Here is an 18,496-nt window from a genome sequence, read left to right as displayed (position 1 = left end):
TCTTGTTGCCCAGGCCGGAGTGCAGTGGCATGATCTGGGCTCATGGCAACCTCCACCTCCCAACTTCAAGTGATTCTCCTGTCTCAGCCTCCCAAGTAGCTGGGATTACAGGTGCCCGCCACCACGCCCAGCTAATTTTTGTATTTTTAGTAGAGACGGGGTTTCACCATGTTGGCTAGGATGGTCTGGATCTCCTAACCTCGCGATCCACCGGCCTTGGCCTCCTAAAGTGCTGGGATTACAGGCATGAGCCACCGTGCCTGGCCTAATTTTTCTAGGGTTTCTAACTTGAAATATTATACCCAACTGCTGATTTTATGGTCCAATTGCATCATACACGAGGTATTTAATTGTAGGAAAGAAATGAGGGAAATAGGGTGAGTCTCTTTCTGGGTGGGCTGTTGAGCTTTCAGCCCTAGAAAGATGAAACCCCACCCAGGCCACATTGTTCAGCAGTGCTGTGGCCTGTGCCGACCCAATGGACCACCATCAGAGCGAGTTGGTGCTGGGAGTCTGAACTCACAGTATGAAGCTTGAACTTAGGTGCTGGCCGATGTTCTTGGAGAGTGTAGGGAGAAGCTCCAAAGAGCAGAGCCGCCCAACGCAGGGACTCAGGTGACCCAATACAGGTGTGGCCACAAACTAGTCCTCCCAGTCGATGTGGATTGGGCCACCTGTTAGCGTCTGGCTCTGTAGACCGGCTGAGTCCTCTCCTCCTGCCCCACGACGCATACGCCGGTGGCAACCCTGGGCACAGCGGGAACGCTCGTCCAGCGCTCCACAGACAAGAACCCGGCAGTGCAGAAACACTTCCTGAAGAGACGATCACAATGGTTAATAAAAACAATAACTGCTGCCACTTGTGGGGCACTTATAAGGAGCCAGACACAATACAAAACGTTCCCAAACATTATCTCATGTAATCTTACAAGAGCACTCGCAAGTAGAGGTTATCATCCCCATTTTATAGATGAGGAAACAGGGAGGTTAAGGAACTTGCCCAAATGTAAACATTTAGTAAAAATGTGGTAAGGCTGGCATTTAAGTCACATGAGTGATTTAAAACCCCCCATTCATAACTTCTGCATGGAGCTGGAATAGCAGAGGCCTTTGTGAAGCAATATCTAATAACTTGAATGTCTTCCTTCCTCACATCAAGGTCTGGGGATAGCACTGGCTATCCCCTGTGCACTTGTGCTATCAAATGACCAGTGTTTTCTGGAAGCGCCTTTCTGTAGGTAACTGCCTAAGCTTCCTGCCTGGTTGAGGGTGATCAGCATCAGCCATCATTGTTTGCAGTTGTTCCGTAACCCTGGTACAGCTGGAAAGGACTTGCATACACTTACAAGTAGTGCGGAAAAGAATGTTGGCCTCTTTGACTTCCTTTTGTTTAAATGTTTCAACAACTACACTCTAACAACAAAAAAAACTTCCACCTTATCTCGCTACAACCTTTTCTATATAGCCTCTTATAACCTCTATCCATGTGTATATATATTTTTTAAATGTAATACATTTACTATGCCTGTATGTTGTCATGACAACAGTTTTTACGTCTGCTTTTCCCATATTTATCATTTTAATAACTCAATATTGCATGAAATTGATATACTGTGGCCGTTAGCCCTGTTTGTTTGGGGCTTTTTCTTTTACCCCTTTATAACAACGCTTTACAAACACTTCCAACACACCTTGTCTGTTTTGGCTTAAAATTTTGTTGCTGTTGTTTTTAGAGACAGGTTCTCACTCTCTCACCCAGGCTGGAGTGTAGTGGCCCAATCATGGCTCAATGTAACATTGAACTCCTGGGCTCAAGCAATCTGCCTCAGCCTCCTGAGTAGCTAGGACTACAGGTGTATGCCATTATGCCCAGCTAATTTTAAAATTTTCTGTAGAGAAGGGGTCTTGCTGTGTTGCACAGGCTGGTCTCAAACTCCGGGCCTCAAATGATCCTTCTGCCTCTGTTTTTTTTTTTTTTTTTTTTTTTTTTTTTTTTTTTTTTGTTTGTTTGTTTTTTTGAGACGGAGTTTCGCTCTTGTTACGCAGGCTGGAGTGCAATGCCGCGATCTCGGCTCACCGCAACCTCCACCTCCTGGGTTCAGGCAATTCTCCTGCCTCAGCCTCCTGAGTAGCTGGGATTACAAGCACGCACCACCATGCCCAGCTAATTTTTTGTATTTTTTTAATAGAGACAGGGTTTCACCATGTTGACCAGGATGGTCTCGATCTCTTGGCCTCGTGATCCACCTGCCTCAGCCTCCCAAAGTGCTGGGATTACAGGCGTGAGCCACCGCATCCGGCCTTTATTTTGTTTTTAGGAAACTGTCAGAATTGGAATTTTTAGATAACAGAATAGGATGATTTTATGATTATATCACATATTATCAGACAATGTTCCAGAAAGTGTACCAATTTATACTGTCACTGTATACTTCTCCCTATAACCTTGTAAGTGTTGTATTTTGTAATTTTCATAAATTTAATATGTATAAAATGGTGTCTTATAATTGTTTTCATCAGCACTTAAGTACTATTTTCAGTGAACATTTCACTATTTGTCTTTTCTGTGAATTTCCTGTCTATTTCCCTTGCCATTTGACCAATCACTGCACTGGCTTTTCAACCATACCTGCCCACAAAGATCTTAAATTATGATCCTATAGTATTTTCTTTGAACAGCACAGTTATTTTGGCAGGTGGTGTGGGGGGAACAGCACAGTTACTTTGGCAGGTGGTGTGGGTGTGACATACATGAAAGGGTTAAGCCTCTAGATGGCTGGTTTCTCTGTACTTTTTCTTGAGGCCATGCAGATCCTAACAGAGGGCTCTTAGAACCTCAACACATTGCGACGCCATAAAAAAGGCTCAAGTTCAGGGGTTATAAGTTAAAGATGTTCAACTCACCTTGTGGTTTTTGCCCACAAATTTGAAGACGGGGACCTGGAAGTGCTTTGCTAGGTGATCCCGGGATGTGTACTGCTTTACAGAGTCATCTGAAACACAGCTGAAAGTAGGGCAGATAGCACATAAGACTTGATTGTTTCAACAGAGATGGAAAAACAATCCAGTCCAACATTTTGGCCCAAGGAGAGCCAAAGGGGTGGAGGCAGCTGGACTGTACTCAAGCTTTTTGGGAATGAAAGAAAAATCAATTTTTCCCCTGTGAAGTCCTCTTCAGACCTAGCCTTACTAATAGTATCTGTCCCACTTATCATTCTCTGTACCCACGAATTGGGCACCACGGCTTCGTGTTAATGCGTTTAAATGTTGGCTACAGCAACACCATTTATTTCAAAGATACCTTTTGCTAGTAAGGCTGTCTTTCCATTTGCAATATAGTGCAGGAATTCTGCCTCTATGTACCTTAGTATTGATTTGAGAAGGCTTTTCTTTAACAAAATTTAATAACTATGCATTCGACCCCTAATAGCAACTGAAGGGGATACAAAAGTGAGGGAACTGCAGTGTGTGCATCAAAGTGACATAAATATCCAAGTTTCTCAGATAATAACTGGTTCTATTGGGTAAAAGTCATGTACCTCCAAACTGTTTTAATTTCTCTTTTCCGAAATTTGATGTTAAATTGCAGTTTAATAGGGTTTTGGGGTTTTAATTTCAGGTCTACTGCTTAACGTGAAACTCCTAGGTTCACCTCAGGGTTAGCTGGGGGAAAAGAAGCTCTCCTGGCCAGGCGAGGTGGCTCACTCTGGGAGGCTGAGGCAGGAGCATTGCTTGAACTCAGGAGTTTGAGACCAGCCTGGCCAACATTGAAACCCTGTCTCTACCAATAAAACAAAAAGTTAGCCAGGCATTGTGGCACCTGCCTGTAGTCCTAGCTACTCGGAAGGCTGAAGTGGGAGGATTGCTTGAGCCCTGGAGTTCAAGATTAGCCTGGACACCATGGCAAGATCCTGTCTCTAAATAAATAAATAAAAAGCCAAGCGTGGTGTTATGCACCTGTAGTCCCAGCTACTCAGGAGGCTGAAGGATAAGAATCACTTGAAGTCAGGAGGCAGAGGTGTACTGAGCCATGTTCCCACCAGGTGAGGCCAAAGTCTTGGATATTCATGAAACTTCTTATAGATCAAGAATCACCCTCATATTATTTTTCCCATTCTAAATTCTAGAGGAACTTTTGTGTTTTCTGGACATAGTTGCCTTTTAGTTGGTACCTAATAGTTCCTGTCTTCTGGGCCGGGAAAAAAGTGGGGGTCAGATATTAAAGCCTATGAAACTGGGTAGTTGACCCACATGCACAGACTACTTTTTTTTCTTTTTTCTTTTGTTTTGAGACAGGATCTTGGTATTGCCCAGGCTGGAGTGCAGTGGCACAATTATAGCTCACTGCAGCCTCAACCTCCTGAGCTCAAGAAATTTTCCTGCCTCAGCCCCTAATTGGGATTATAGGCGTGTGCCACCACAGCCGGCTAATTTTTTCATTTTTCATAGAAACAGAATCTCGCTATGTTGCCCAGGTTGGTCTTGAACTCAAGACCACTCAAGGAATCCTTCCGCCTCAGCCTCCCAAAGTGCTGAGATTACAGGAATGAGCCACAATGGTGCCTGGCTAGACTGCTATCTAGTTCCTTGCTAACGGTTGTTTCAGTGTGCTTGAAAAATCCAAAAAAATTGTTTTAAAATAAGGCATCTTGACTAGTATTATTACCAGTACCTCATTCCACTGAACTGAAGAGGTTTCTGTTATTTCTTGTATTTATTTACTCATTTTTATTTTCCTGAGGTAAAATTCATTTATACCCTGTTCTGATTATATTCTATAATAAATATCCACTGCATACTACCTAATCTATTCAAGACACTGTGCTGGCTGCTGCAGAGGACATAAAGATGAATAATATGGTCTCTGACATCAAGGAGTTTATAGTCCAGTATCTAAGATCATAGTAAGTCTTAATATTAAAATAGTACTTTTAATCTAAATGCCTGAGCATTTTCAATTTATCTTTATCTCAAAATAACTGTTATTTTTCTTTAAAAGAAAAAATGAAGCAGAAGAGGTTATTACAAGGTAACACATTCAGAATAGAATCCAGGACAAATGTTGGCTCTGGATTTGGGGTTTGCTATGACTAGACAATGCTAGTTCTAAACTCCAGGTTCATGTGCTGAAAGAAAGTAACAATGGTACAATGGACTCAAAACTAATTGCTTATCAAAAACTTGTTCAATGCTTCATTTTGGAATTCAATATGTTTCTCTTCCTGGTGATTAACTTTCTAGTTATATTTTGCTTAGGACTGTGTTAAATTATTTTGAATTCTCAGAGCATATGCTAACCAAAATTAGAGGGAAGTGAATCAATGTGTTCAATATCAGGGGAGAACCAACTTGATTTAAATAGAATTTAAGCTGAGGACAATGAAAAATCAAAGAAATGAATAATCAAACAATTTATAAATTAACTCACTTTACTTATAAAGTGAGTTATGTTTATTTTAGGTTTGTGGACTAGCCCCAGATTATGATTATTATAAAGACTCATTCAATTGTTAACCTGGCAAATATTGAATGACCCTTACTACATGCTAGGAATTGAGGAAGAAGAAAAAAGAAGAAGGATTTTGAGTTCAGATGGAAAGATACCAGGAAAGGCTTCATGGAGGAAGTAAACGCTCCATGAATCTTGAAGAACCAGTTAAGAATCAGACAGGAAGAAAAGGTGGGGAAGAAGATGTCAGGCAGAGGAAACAGCGTGCATAAAGTCAGAAGTTCAGGAGTGTCAGTTTGGGAATTGCCAATAATTCCCTTTGGCAGGAGCAGAAACTGAAAGGGCTGAGGTCAGAGGGTAAGGGCCCATGAGCCACACCAAGAGCTGGAGGGTCTTGCACACATCATTCTTGTAGAGCACCACAGATGGGATGATTTGCCTGCTTACAAAGTGGGCCACATTGCTCTAGTTTTCCCATTTTTGTCTATGCTTTTTTCTTCTAAAGCATATATATTTTTTCTTTCTTGTATATGCTAAGGGCTGCCAAATAAATAGTGCAGCTTCTTAGAACTTCCCAGAATAAAAGTAAATAGCACCACTGGGCGTGGTGGCTCATGTTTGTAATCCCAGCACTTTGGGAGGCCAAGGCAGGCAGACCACCTGAGGTCAGGAGTTTGAGACCAGCCTGGCCAACATGGCGAAACCCTATCTCTATTAAAAATGCAAAACTTAGCTGGGCGTGGTTGTACATGCCCATGGTCCCAGCTACTTGGGAGGCTGAGGCACAAGAATTGCTTGAACCAGGAGGTGGAGGTTGCAGGGAGCCGAGATTGCATCCAGCCTGGGCAACAGAGTGAGACTCTGTCTCAGTCAGTCAGTTAGTCAATCAATAAAGTAAATAGTCCTTCACTGACAGTCTGAATAACACATATATAAATAAGTTTCACAAGCCCTACTAAGATTATAGGTTACATGTTTTTCTCAGTAAGTGAGTTATGATTATATTCTTATTTTCGCAAAAAGTAAATATGAGGGGCAGCGGAAATCTTTTGGGGTGAGAGAAAAATGTTCAATATCTTGATTGTCATGATGGCTTCATGAGTATACATATCAGAACTTGTCAAACAACAGGCTTTAAATATGTCTATTTATCATATGTGAATAGTATTCCACTAAAGTTTAAAAAATAAATAAATAAAAAGGGACAATAATCTACCTCCCACTGCAAAAAAGTAGATCTAGTCATTGAAAAAATAAATAAAAAATGTTGCTTCTACTTTTCATTTTAAAGCTTTTTAGAAATCACCTTAGGATGGCAAGAAACCCACAGGTTTGCAGGTGTTCTCTGCTGCTGGCCGTCCAGAGTAGCTCAGGATGGCACTTTCCATATTATGAAAATAAGCTTAAGGAGCTACAAGAACCTGAGGCTGAAAGCACACCTTTTGAGAAGCAGCTTTACTGACCAAAGGTAATAAAGAACCATTAAAAGGTTTTCAGCAGGGATGTGACAAGATCATATTTTCTGTTTGAATGGATCACCCAGGGGCTCTGTGGAGCTGAGCTGTGAAAGATGAGGTTTTGGAGGCTGTGTTAAGAGGCTGCTGACTGGGCACAGTGGCTCACGCCTGTAATCCCAGCACTTTGGGAGGCTGAGGTGGGTGGATCACGAGGTCAGGAGATTGAGACCATCCTGGCTTACATGGTGAAACTCCGTCTCTACTAAACACACAAAAAATTAGCCAGGTGTGGTGGCACGTGCCTGCAATCCCAGCTACTCGGGAGGCTGAGGCAGGAAAATCACTTGAATCCAGGAGGTGGAGGCTGCAGTGAGCTGAGATCACGCCACTGCACTCCAACCTGGGTGACAGAGTGAGACACAAACAAAAAAAAAAAAAAAAGAGAGAGAGAGAGAAAGAGAGAGAGAGAGAGAGAGAGAGAGACTGCTTTGCTGTCCAGGTGAAAGATAATGAAGGTGGGAATTAAGACAATAGAAATGGAATACAGAGAACAAGGTTGGGGCATTCCTATTTGTTAAAAAGCATCTCAGTTGATCCTAATGTGCATCAAGGGATGAAATATCACTGTGCAAGAGATTGATAGCAGCAGGTGAAGGCTGGCTGTGGTGAGAAATAAGAGGTGTAAAAGCAATGTAGTAATGTCCAAGAGCCCACAGGCCAGCCGGCAGAGGGCAAGCCCCCGAGGGCACTGAGCTGCTTGCACTGGACTTTCTCCCTTTGATTAAGCTGCAGCTCCTGACCCCACCTGAGACTGTGTCCCACCTGACATGGAGAACAAGGAAGAAGCTCATGAGATACTGCTATGAGTTTGGGTTTGAGTGTAATTTTCCTGGGAATGTAAGCAATGGCTGTGAAAAGGGCTAGGTCTCATCAGTACCTCAGGACACCTACAGATCCCACACCAAGGATCTTTAGGAAATACCATGGAACTCTCCTTTGTATAAAACAAGTGCAGAGGGACCAGGCATGGTGGCTCACACCTATAATCCCAGCACTTTCGGAGGCCAAGGCAAGAGGATCACTTGAGCCCAGGAGTTCGAGACCAGCCTGGGCAACAAAGTGAGACCTCATGTCTAGGAAAAAAAAAAAGAACAATAATACCAAATAAACATTCTATTTTTCCCTCTGTTCAAAAAAGAAAAAGAAAAAAAGAAAAGAATTGGTCATGTGCATCTGTGGCCCTGGCTATTTGGGAGGCTGAGACGGGCAGATCACTTGATCCTAGGGAATCGAGGCTGCAGTGAGCTGTGTTTGCACCACTGCTCTCCAGCCTGGGTGACAGAGCAAGACCCCGCACTGCCCTCCATCCTCAAAAAAAAAAAACCAAGCACAAAACCAAGCCGTGATATCTGTATCTTTCTTCTCCTAAAATCTACCAACTATTTCTTCTCCGTCCTTGACTACCAAGCTTCTTAGAAGAGGAATTTATGTCTGCTGCCTCCTTGTCCCCCGCACTCTCAGCCACATGAACGGGATCTCAGCCCCCACCCCCATGCATGCTCTGCCGTCTCCGAGCAGGTTACTCAATCCTACAGGGAATCCTGCAGGGAATCAGATGATTTCCTGTCCTCAGTTCTAGTCCACACCGTGTTACCGAGTCTAGCTGATAACACATTTCTACTGAATGCCCACTGAACTTCTCTTCCTAGGTATCCTGCAGGTATCTGAAAAATTAACTTATTCAATATATCATTTTGAATGACCAAATTCAGTATTTTTACCTCAAATCTGCTTTTCTATATGCATCTTTTCATCTTGGTTAATAGGATCTAGTCAGTCACATGGGCTAGACCCCTTGGAGCCTTTTTTTTTTTTTGAGATGGAATTTTGCTCTTGTCACCCAGGATGGAGTGCAGTGGTGCAATCTTGGCTCACTGCAACCTCCACCTCTCAGGTTCAAGTGAGTCTCCTGCCTCAGCCTCCCAAGTAGCTGGGATTACAGGCACCAACCACCATACCCAGCTAATTTTTGTGTTTTGAGTAGAGATGGTTTCACCATGTTGGCCAGGCTGGCCTCAAACTCTTGACCTCAGGTGACCCACCCACCTCGGCCTCCCAAAGCACTGGGATTACGGGTGTGAGCCACCATGCCTGGCCTAGGAGCCATTTTTTACTCTCCTCTCCCTCACTAGTTTTTACCTCCAAAATGTCAATAAGTGGTTCCTGAACTAACAAAGGGCTGACAGTCGTGCCATGCAGTTTTAGTAAATGACTGGGTGTGCTGTGAACTTAGAAGTCGGATACAAACGAGGGGTGATGACATGGTTCCGGCAGCAGCATTACCCATCCCGGATGAGGTAGTATTTCAGGACCTCGTCAATCTTGGAGGTGGGGGTGGCAAAGCAGCTCTCCACCAAGCTTTCCAAGCCGCTCACGTGCACCAGGGGCTCGATGCCAAAGTAGAGGGAGTCACGAAGCTTGAGGGTGGGCAAAGCTTCCCGGTAAGGTTCCTCAAACTCATCGTCCTTGAAGATCTCCAGAGTGAATGGGAAGATCCCATGATTTCGGCTCATGATTTCCAGTGGGGAGTTTCGAAGGTTGGGAACGTATCCTTCAGAAATGGTGTACAGGCGTGGAAACTCGCAGGTCACCGGGATCAGCAGCTTGCTGGTTCGGATGATGAAGTCCCCGCTGCTCCCCGGGGTCTGCTTGGGTAGACCTGTCACAAGGTTGCTGGCCACGATCTTGTCATTCACCACCTAAGCCAGGCCAGGGTGAGGAGAGGAAAGAGATTGTCTATTTACTCTACAGTTTTTTCCCTCCCCTCTCACCTTAACATTCTACCAACTTCGATTTACATCAAAATGCATTAGAGATTTGGTTGCCTAAGGCTGAAGTTTTGTTTTGTTTTTCCTATTGCCCTTGTTTTGTTATCAAGCCATCCTGACTGTTAAGCCTTAGCTCTACCAAAACACAGCCAGGCTGCTTCTTTAACTGGGACCCTGATCCGCTCCTTATTTCTGGGCAGGACCTCCCAACTGGGGCCTCCAGCCAGCTCTGCCTACCCATATTCTCTGGCAGAGTTTTGATTTTTCCTGGGATGAAGTGCCCAGAGGGAGAGGCAGACTGCCATCTTTGCTGTTTGGACAACTCAGCCATTCTAGCCTGTGGGGAGTCCAAACTGTCTGGGGGTGAAAGTACTACCCAGCATGGGATAGCTGCTCTAGGGAACTGTCTGGAGGTGAAAGTAGTACCCAGCATGGTACAGCTGCTCCAGGAAACTGTCTGGGGGTGAAAGCAGTACCCCAGCATAGTATAGTGGCCACACTGCTTCTTTAAGCAGGTCCTCGATCCTGTTCTTCCTGGATGGGTGAGATATCCCAACTGGGGTATCCAGCCACCTCCTACAGGTGTGTTCAGGTCAGCAACAGGTCTGTACCCCACTGAGATGGAGCTCCCGGAGGAAGGGGCGGGCCACCATCTTTGCTGTTCAGCAACTGAGCTGTTTCAGCCTCCAGGATTTGAAGAGCGCAACTTGATTGCAGCAGGGGGTGGTGGAGGTGGGGGGCGGAAATGGTACTCCAGCATAGTTCAGTCGCTCTATGAAAGCAGGGCTAGGCTGCTTCTTTAAGTAGGTCCCCAGTTCTTTCCCTCCTGGCTGGGTGAGACCTCCCAGCTGGGGTTTCCAGCCACCACCTAACGGTATGTTAAGGCTGGCAACAGGTCTGTACCCCGCTGGGATGGAGCTCCAGAGGAAGGGGCAGGCTGCTATCTTTGCTATTTCACAGCCTTCAGTGGTGATACCTCCAGGTTCTGGAAAATCTGAGGCAATTAGGGACTGGAACAGATGCCCAGCAAACCACAGCAGCCCTACAGAAAAGTGGCCAGACTGTTAAAAGGGGAAGGGGCGGGGAAGAAGGCTGGGCACGGTGGCTCATGCCTGTAATTCCAGCACTTTGGGAGTCCAAGGCAGGTGGATCACCTGAGGTCAGGAGTTTGAGACCAGATTGGCCAACATGGTGAAACCCTGTTTCTACTAAAAAATAAACAAAAATTAGCAGGTCGTGGTGGCAGGCACCTGTAATTCCAGCTACTCAGGAGGCTGAGGCAGGAGAATCGCTTGAACACAGGAGGCGGAGGTTGCAGTGAGCCAAGATTGCGCCACTGCACTCCAGCCTGGGCAACAAGAACGAGACTCTGTCTCCAGAAAATAAAAGAGGGAGAAACCCCCAAAAACCCACCCAAAGGTCAGCAACACCAAAGATTGAAGGTAGATAAGCCCACAAAGATAAGAAAGAATCAGCACAAGAACACAGAAAACACAAAAAGCCAAAGTGCCCTCTCTCCTCCAAATGACGACATCATCTCTCTAGCAAGGGTTTGGAATGGGACTGTAGCTGACATGGCTGGAATAACAGAGGTAGACGTCAAAATGTAGATAAAAACGAACTTCACTGAGCTAAAGGAGCCTGTTCTAACTCAATGTAAGTAAGCTAAAAATCATGATGAAACACTGCAGGAGTTGACAAAGAAAATAGCCAGGATAGAGAAGAGCATAACCGACCTGATAGAGCTAAAAAGACAATACAAGAATTTTATAATGCAATCACTAGTATTAATAGCAGAATAGATCATGCAGAGGAAAGAATCTCAGAGCTTGAAGACTATCTTTCTGAAATAAGACAGGTAGACAAGAATAGAAAAAAAAAATAAAAAGGAATGAACAAAACCTCTGAGAAATATGGGATTGTGTAAAAAGACCAAATCTGCAACTGATTGGGGTACCTGAAAAAGCTGGGAGAATAGAACCAATTTGGAAAACATATTTCAAGATATCCATGAGAACTTCTCCAACCTTGCTAGATAGGCCAACATTCAAATTCAGGAAATACAGAGAATCCTAATAAGTTACTCCATGAGAAGACCATCCCTGAGAGACATAATCATCAGATTCTCCAAAGTTAAAATGAAAGAAAAAATGTTAAGGGCAGCCAGAGAGAAAGGCTAAGTCACCTACAAAGGGAAGACCATCAGACTAACAGCAGACCCCTCAATAGAAACCCTATAAGCCAGGAGAGACTAGGGGTCAATATTCAACATTCTTAAAGAAAAGAATTTTCACTGGCCGGGTACAGTGGCTCTTACCTGTAATCCCAGCACTTTGGGAGGCTGAGGCAGGCAGATCACTTGAGGCCAGGAGTTCGAGACCAATCTGGCCAACATGATGAACCCCCATCTCTACTAAAAATACAAAAATTAGCCAGGCATGGTGGCACATGCCTGTTGTCCCAGCTACTTGGTAGGCTGAGGCAGGAGAATTGCTTGAACCTGGGAGGCAGAGGTTGTAGTGAGTGGAGATCACACCACTGCACTCCAGCTTGGGAGGCAGAGTGAGACTCTCTCTCAAAAAAAAAAAAAAAAAAAAAGAATTTTCAACCCAGAATTTCATATCCAGCCAAGCTAAGCTTCATAAGTGAAGGAGAAATAAGATCCTTGTCAGATAAGCAAATGCTGAGGGAATTTGTTACCGCCACACTTGCTTTACTAGAACTCCTGAAGGAAACACTAAATATGCAAAGGTAAAACCACTACCAGCCACTACAAAAACACACTGAGGTACACAGACTAGTGATACTAATAAAACAACCACATAAACAAGTCTGCACAATAACCAGTTAGCATCACAATGACAGGATCAAATCCACACATAATAATACTAACCTTAAATATAAATGGGCTAAATGCCCCAATTAAAAGACACAGAGTGGCAAACTAGATAAAGAGCCAAGGCTCACTGGTATGCTATCTTCAAGAGATCCATCTCACATGCAAAGACACACATAAGCTGAACAAAGGGATAAAGGAAAATTTACCAAGCAAATGGAAAACAGAAAAAAGCAGGTGTTGCAATCCTAGTTTCCAATAAAACAGACTTTAAACAAGCAAAGATCAAAAAGGACAAAGAAGGGCATCACATAATGATAAAAGTTTCAATTCAACAAGAAGAGAAACTATCATAAATATATACACACCCAACACAGGAGCACCCAGATTCATAAAGCAAGTTCTTAGAGGCCTTCAAAGAGACTTAGATTCCCATACAATAATAGTGGGAGACTTTAACACCCCACTGACAATATTAGACAGATCATCAAGACAGAAATTAACAAAGATATTTAGGACCTGAACTCAGCTCTGGATCAATTGGACCTGATAGTTATCTACAGAACTCTCTACCCCAAAACAACAGAATATACATTCTTCTCATCACCACATGGCACTTACTCTAAAATCCATCCATAATAGGAAATAAAACACTCCTCAGCAAATGCAGAAGAATTGAAATCATAACAGTTTCTCAGACCACAGCACAATCAAATTAGAACTCAAGACTAAGAAATTCACTCAAAATGATACAATTACATGAAAACTGAATAACCTGCTTCTGAATAACTTTTGGTAAATAATGAAATTAAGGCAGAAATCAAGAAGCTCTTTGAAACTAATGAGAACAAAGATACAACATACCAGAATCTCTGGGACACAGGTTAGGCAGTGTTAAGAGAGAAATTTATAGCACTAAATGCCCACATCAAAAAGCTAGAAAGATCTCAAGTTAACAGCCTAACATCACAACTAAAAGAACTAGAGAACCAAGAGCAAACAAATCCCAAAGCTAGTAGAAGACAACAAATAACCAAAATTAGAGGTGAACTGGAAGAGATAGAGACACAAAAAAAAAACCATTCAAAAGATCAACAAATCTAGGAGCTGGTTTTTCCAAAAAGTTAATAAAATCGACCACTAGCTAGACTAATGAGGAAGAAAAGAGAGAAGAATCAAAAAACACAATCAGAAATGATAAGGGAGATATTATTGACCCCACAGAAATACAAACAACCCTCAGAAAATATTATAAACACCTCTATGCATATAAGCTAGAAAACCTAGAAGAAATGGGTAAGTTCCTGGATACATTCACCCTCCCAAGACTGAACCAGGATGAAATGGAATCTCTGAACATACCAATAATGAGGCTCTGAAATGGAGGCAGTAACAAATAGTCTACAATGAAAAAAAGCCCCAGGACCAGATGGATTTATATCTGAGTTATACCCCCTGTACAAAGAAAAGCTAGTACTATTCCTACTGAAACTATTTCAAAAAATTAAAACGGAGGGACTCCTCCCTAAGTCATCCTATGAGGCCAGCATCATCCTGAACCAATACCTGGCAGAGACACAACAAAAAAAGAAAACCTCATCCTTGATGAATATTGATGCAAGGAAATTCATCCTTGATGAATATTGATGCAAAAATCTTCAACAAAATACTGGCAAACTGAATCCAGCAGCACATCAAAAATCTTTTTCACCATGATCAAGTAGGCTTTATCTCCAGGATGCAAGTTTGGTTCAACATATGCGAACCGATAAATGTGATTCATCACATAAACAAAATTAAAGACAAAAAACATATGATTATCTCAACAGACACAGAAAAGACTTTCAATAAATTTCGGCATCCCTTCATGTTAAAAAGTCTCAATAAACTAGGTGTTGAAGGAACATACTTCAACATAATAAGAGCCATGTATGACAAACCCACAGCCAACATCATACTGAATGGGCAAAAGCTGGGAGCATTCCCCTTCAAAACAAGCACAAGACAAAGATGTCCTCTCTCACCACCCCTATTCAATGTAGTGTTGGAAGTTCTGGCCAGAGCAATCAGGCAACAGAAAGAAATCAAGCTCATTCCAACAGGAAGAAAGGAATCAAACTATCCCTGTTTGCAGATGACATGATTCTATAGCTAGAAAACCCCATTGTCTCAGCCCAAAAGTTAAGCTGATAAACAACTTCAGCAAGGTCTCAGGATGCAAAATCAATGTGCGAAAATCACCAGTATTCCTACACATCAACAACAGTCAAGCTGAGAGCCGAATCACAAATGAACACCCATTCGCAATTGCCACCTAGGAATACAGCTAACAATGGAAGTGAAAGATCTCTAAAAGGAGAACTACAAACCACTGCTTAAGGAAATCAGAGATGCCAGGTGTGGTGGCTCACACCTGTAATCCCAGCACTTTGGGAGGCCAAGGCGGGTGGATCACCTGAGGTCAGGAGTTTGAGACCACCCTACCCAATATGGTGAAATTCCATCTCTACTAAAAATAGAAAAATTAGTTGGGCATGGTGGCTCATGACTGTTATCCCAGCTACCCGGGAGGCTGAGGCAGGAGAATTGCTTGAACCCAAGAGGTGGAGGTTGCAGTGCACCAACACCAGGCCATTGCACTCCAGCCTGGATGACAAGAGTGAAACTCTGTGTCAAAAAAAAAAAAAAGAAAGAAAGAAATCAGAGATGACACAAACAAATGGAAAAACATTCCATGCTCATGGATAGAAAGAATCAATATTGTTAAAATGACCATATTGCCCAAAGCAATTTATAGATTCAACGCTTTCCCATTAAACTACCACTGACATTCTTTGCAGACTAGAAAAATCTATTTTAAAATTCATGTGGAACAAAAAAAAAAAGAGCCTGAATAGCCAACACAATCCTAAGCAAAAGAACAAAGCTGGAGCATCACACTACCCAACTTCAAATTATGCTACGGGGCTACAGTAACCACAACAGCATGGTATTGGTCTAAGGAGACACACATATATCAATTGAACAGAAAAGAGAACCCAGAAATAAGACAGCACACCTATAACTATCTGATCTTCAACAAACCTAACAAAAACAAGCGATGAGGAAATGGTGCTGGGATAACTGGCTAGCCATATGCAGAAAATTGAAACTGGACCTTCCTTAAACCATATATGAAAATTAACTCAAGATGGATTAAAGGTTTAAGTGTAAAACCCAAAACTATAAAAATCCTGGAAGACAACCTAGGCAGTACCATTCAAGACATAAGCATGGGCAAAGATTTCATGATGAAGATGCCAAAAGCAATTGCAATAAAAGCAAACATTGACAGATGGGATCTAATTAAACTAAAGAGTTTCTGCACAGCAAAACATGCTATCATCAGAGTGAACAGACAACCTACGGAATGGGAGAAATTTTTTTTCTCTGATGAAGGTCTAATATTCATCATCTACAAGGAACTTAAACAAATTTATAAGAAAAAAAAATTTAAAAATGGGAAAAGGATATGAGCAGACACTTCTCAGAAGAAGACATACATGTGGCCAAAAAGCACATGAAGAAAAAGCTCAACATCATTACAGAAATGCAAATCAAAACCACAATGAGATCCTATCTCACCCCAGTCAAAATGGCTATCATTAAAAAGTCAAAAAATAACATGCTGGTGAGGTTGTAAAGAAAATCAATAATTTTACACTGTTGGTAGGAGTGTAAATTAGTTCAGCCATTGTGGTGGAAGACCATATGGTGATTCCTCAAAGACCTGAAGACAGAAACACCATTTGACCCAGCAATCCCATTACTGGGTATATACCCAAAGGATTACAAATTGTCCTATTGTAAAGACACATGCAATGCACACATATGTTTACTGCAGCACTATTCACAATAGCAAAGGCATGGAATCAACCTAAATGCCCATCAGTGATAGACTGGATAAAGAAAATGTGGTACATATATATCCTATGGAATACTATGCAGCCACAAAAAAGAATGAGATTATGTCTTTTGCAGGGATGTGGATGGAGCTGGAGGCCATTATCCTTAGCAAACTAACACAGGAACAGAAAACCAAATACCACATGTTCTCACTTAGAAGTGGGAGCTAAATGGTGAGAACACACTAACACATAGAAGGGAAGGGGAACAGCACACACTAGGGCCTCTCAGGGAGTGGAAGATAGGAGGAGAGAGAGAAGCAGGAAATATAACTAACAGGTAGTAGGCTTAATACCTGGGTGATGAAATAATCTGTATAACCAGCCCCCATGACACATATTTACCTATGTAACAAATCTGCACATCCTGCACGTGTACCCCTGAACTTAAATATAATTTTAAAATAAGATTCAGCTTCAAAGACTGTGGTATACGAGAGTAAGAAATGGGCCGGGCACGGTGGCTCAAGCCTGTAATCCCAGCACTGTGGGAGGCCGAGGCGGGTGGATCACGAGGTCAAGAGATCGAGACCATCCTGGTCAACATGGTGAAACCCCGTCTCTACTAAAAATACAAAACATTAGCTGGGCATGGTGGCGTGTGCCTGTAATCTCAGCTACTCAGGAGATTGAGGCAGGAGAATTGCCTGAACCCAGGAGGCGGAGGTTGTGGTGAGCCGAGATCGCGCCGTTGCACTCCAGCCTGGGTAACAAGAGTGAAACTCCGTCTCAAAAAAAAAAAAAAAAAAAAAAAAAAAAAGATCTGTGGTCAGGAAGGGGTGAGTGTGATGAGACTAGGACTCAGGGGATGACATCTCTCCTCACCCATCATTCGCATCTTCATTTACCCATCCTTCAATGCCTCACTCAAAATTCATCTCTTCTATAAAGCCCACAAGTTTACAATGTACAGTTGATGCCCATTATTCATGGATTTAGTATGTGTGAATTCACCTAGTAGCTAACAGATATTTGTAACCCCCAAATCCATACTCACTATGCTTCTGAGGCTATTCACAGGATTGCGCACAGTGGCACATTCCCAGCTGAAGTCCAACAAGGCACCACCGCCTTCTTGCTTTAGCTCTCATATTGTAAGCCAGGATCCTTTCTGTGATCTACAGAATGGCATGTTTTTTGCATGTTTGTGCTTTTGCTGATGATTTTGCTGATTAAAGGGACCACCGAGTGCAGTGCAGATGGGCTGTCTGGTAAGCACAGGAGGCTATGATGTGCCTTACAGGGAAAATGGAAAAATACATGTTTGATACACTCCAGACATGCGTTGTGGTGCTGCTGGCCATGAGTGCGATGTTAATGAATCTATAATGTATGTTAAATAAGGTATCTTTAAACAGAAACACACACAGAACAAGGTTAACTGCCAGTTGACAAAAATGTTGTAACGAGAGGATTACAGGAACCTAACCCAGATTTCCCCTAGGAGCAATGCTCGATTGCTAAACAAATTAGCTTCAGTAGTCCCTAATTCATTGCTTGCGGCAGCTTTGTAGAACATAACTACTGCAAATAGCAAGAATCAACTGCAGCTTAAACTCAGATGGCTCTCACTTAGAACTTGTCTCTACCTCTTAATTAGTCCATATCATACATGGCTTTATATTCTAACTATTGGTATTATACTGCCTAGCTCTTTGTTGTGTACTTTTTAATAAATAATAAAATAATAATAATAACAAAAAAAGGTAGGGGGCCCTGCACGGTGGCTCACACCTGTAAACCCAGCACTTTGGGAAGCTGAGGCAGGGAGATCACCTGAGGTCAGGAGTTCAAGACCAGCCTGACCAACATGGTGACATCCCATCTCTACTAAAAATACAAAAATTAACCAGACGTGGTGGTGCACGCCTGTATTCCCAGCTACTTGAGAGGCTGAGGCAGGAAAATTGCTTGAATCTGGGAGGTGGAGGTTGCAGTGAGCCGAGATCACACCATTGCACTCCGCCTGGATCCAAGTCCCA

At 42.8% G+C, this 18,496-nt stretch overlaps 2 protein-coding genes across 3 annotated transcripts in view; one reads left to right on the top strand and one right to left on the bottom strand.

Moving 5' to 3' along the window:
- The window catches only part of PLA2G12B (phospholipase A2 group XIIB), a 43,042-nt gene that overhangs the window by 22,757 nt on the left and 1,789 nt on the right, over positions 1–18,496 (top strand). The window contains exon 4 of the transcript XR_001821753.2: positions 6,741–6,917. The gene's annotated coding sequence lies outside the window, so the exon portion shown is untranslated. The remainder of the gene's footprint in view (positions 1–6,740; positions 6,918–18,496) is intronic.
- The window catches only part of OIT3 (oncoprotein induced transcript 3), a 40,570-nt gene continuing 22,399 nt past the window's right edge, over positions 326–18,496 (bottom strand). The window contains exons 7-9 of one of the 2 annotated variants that reach the window (XM_017518543.2): positions 9,250–9,665; positions 2,905–3,004; positions 326–813 (exon numbers count right to left, since the gene is read on the bottom strand). In XM_017518543.2, the coding sequence (XP_017374032.1) occupies positions 643–813; positions 2,905–3,004; positions 9,250–9,665 (687 nt within the window). In that variant the 3' untranslated portion in view covers positions 326–642. Of the gene's footprint in view, positions 814–2,904; positions 3,005–9,214; positions 9,666–18,496 lie in introns of those variants that run through there. The other variant, XM_017518545.2, reaches the window with a different exon arrangement.

The sequence above is a fragment of the Cebus imitator genome, unplaced genomic scaffold (genome assembly GCF_001604975.1).
Source record: "Cebus imitator isolate Cc_AM_T3 unplaced genomic scaffold, Cebus_imitator-1.0 Scaffold686, whole genome shotgun sequence".
In the NCBI taxonomy this organism is placed as follows: domain Eukaryota; kingdom Metazoa; phylum Chordata; class Mammalia; order Primates; family Cebidae; genus Cebus; species Cebus imitator.
Note: the sequence above shows the minus strand (reverse complement) of the source record. Positions and strands in the feature narration are given on the sequence as shown.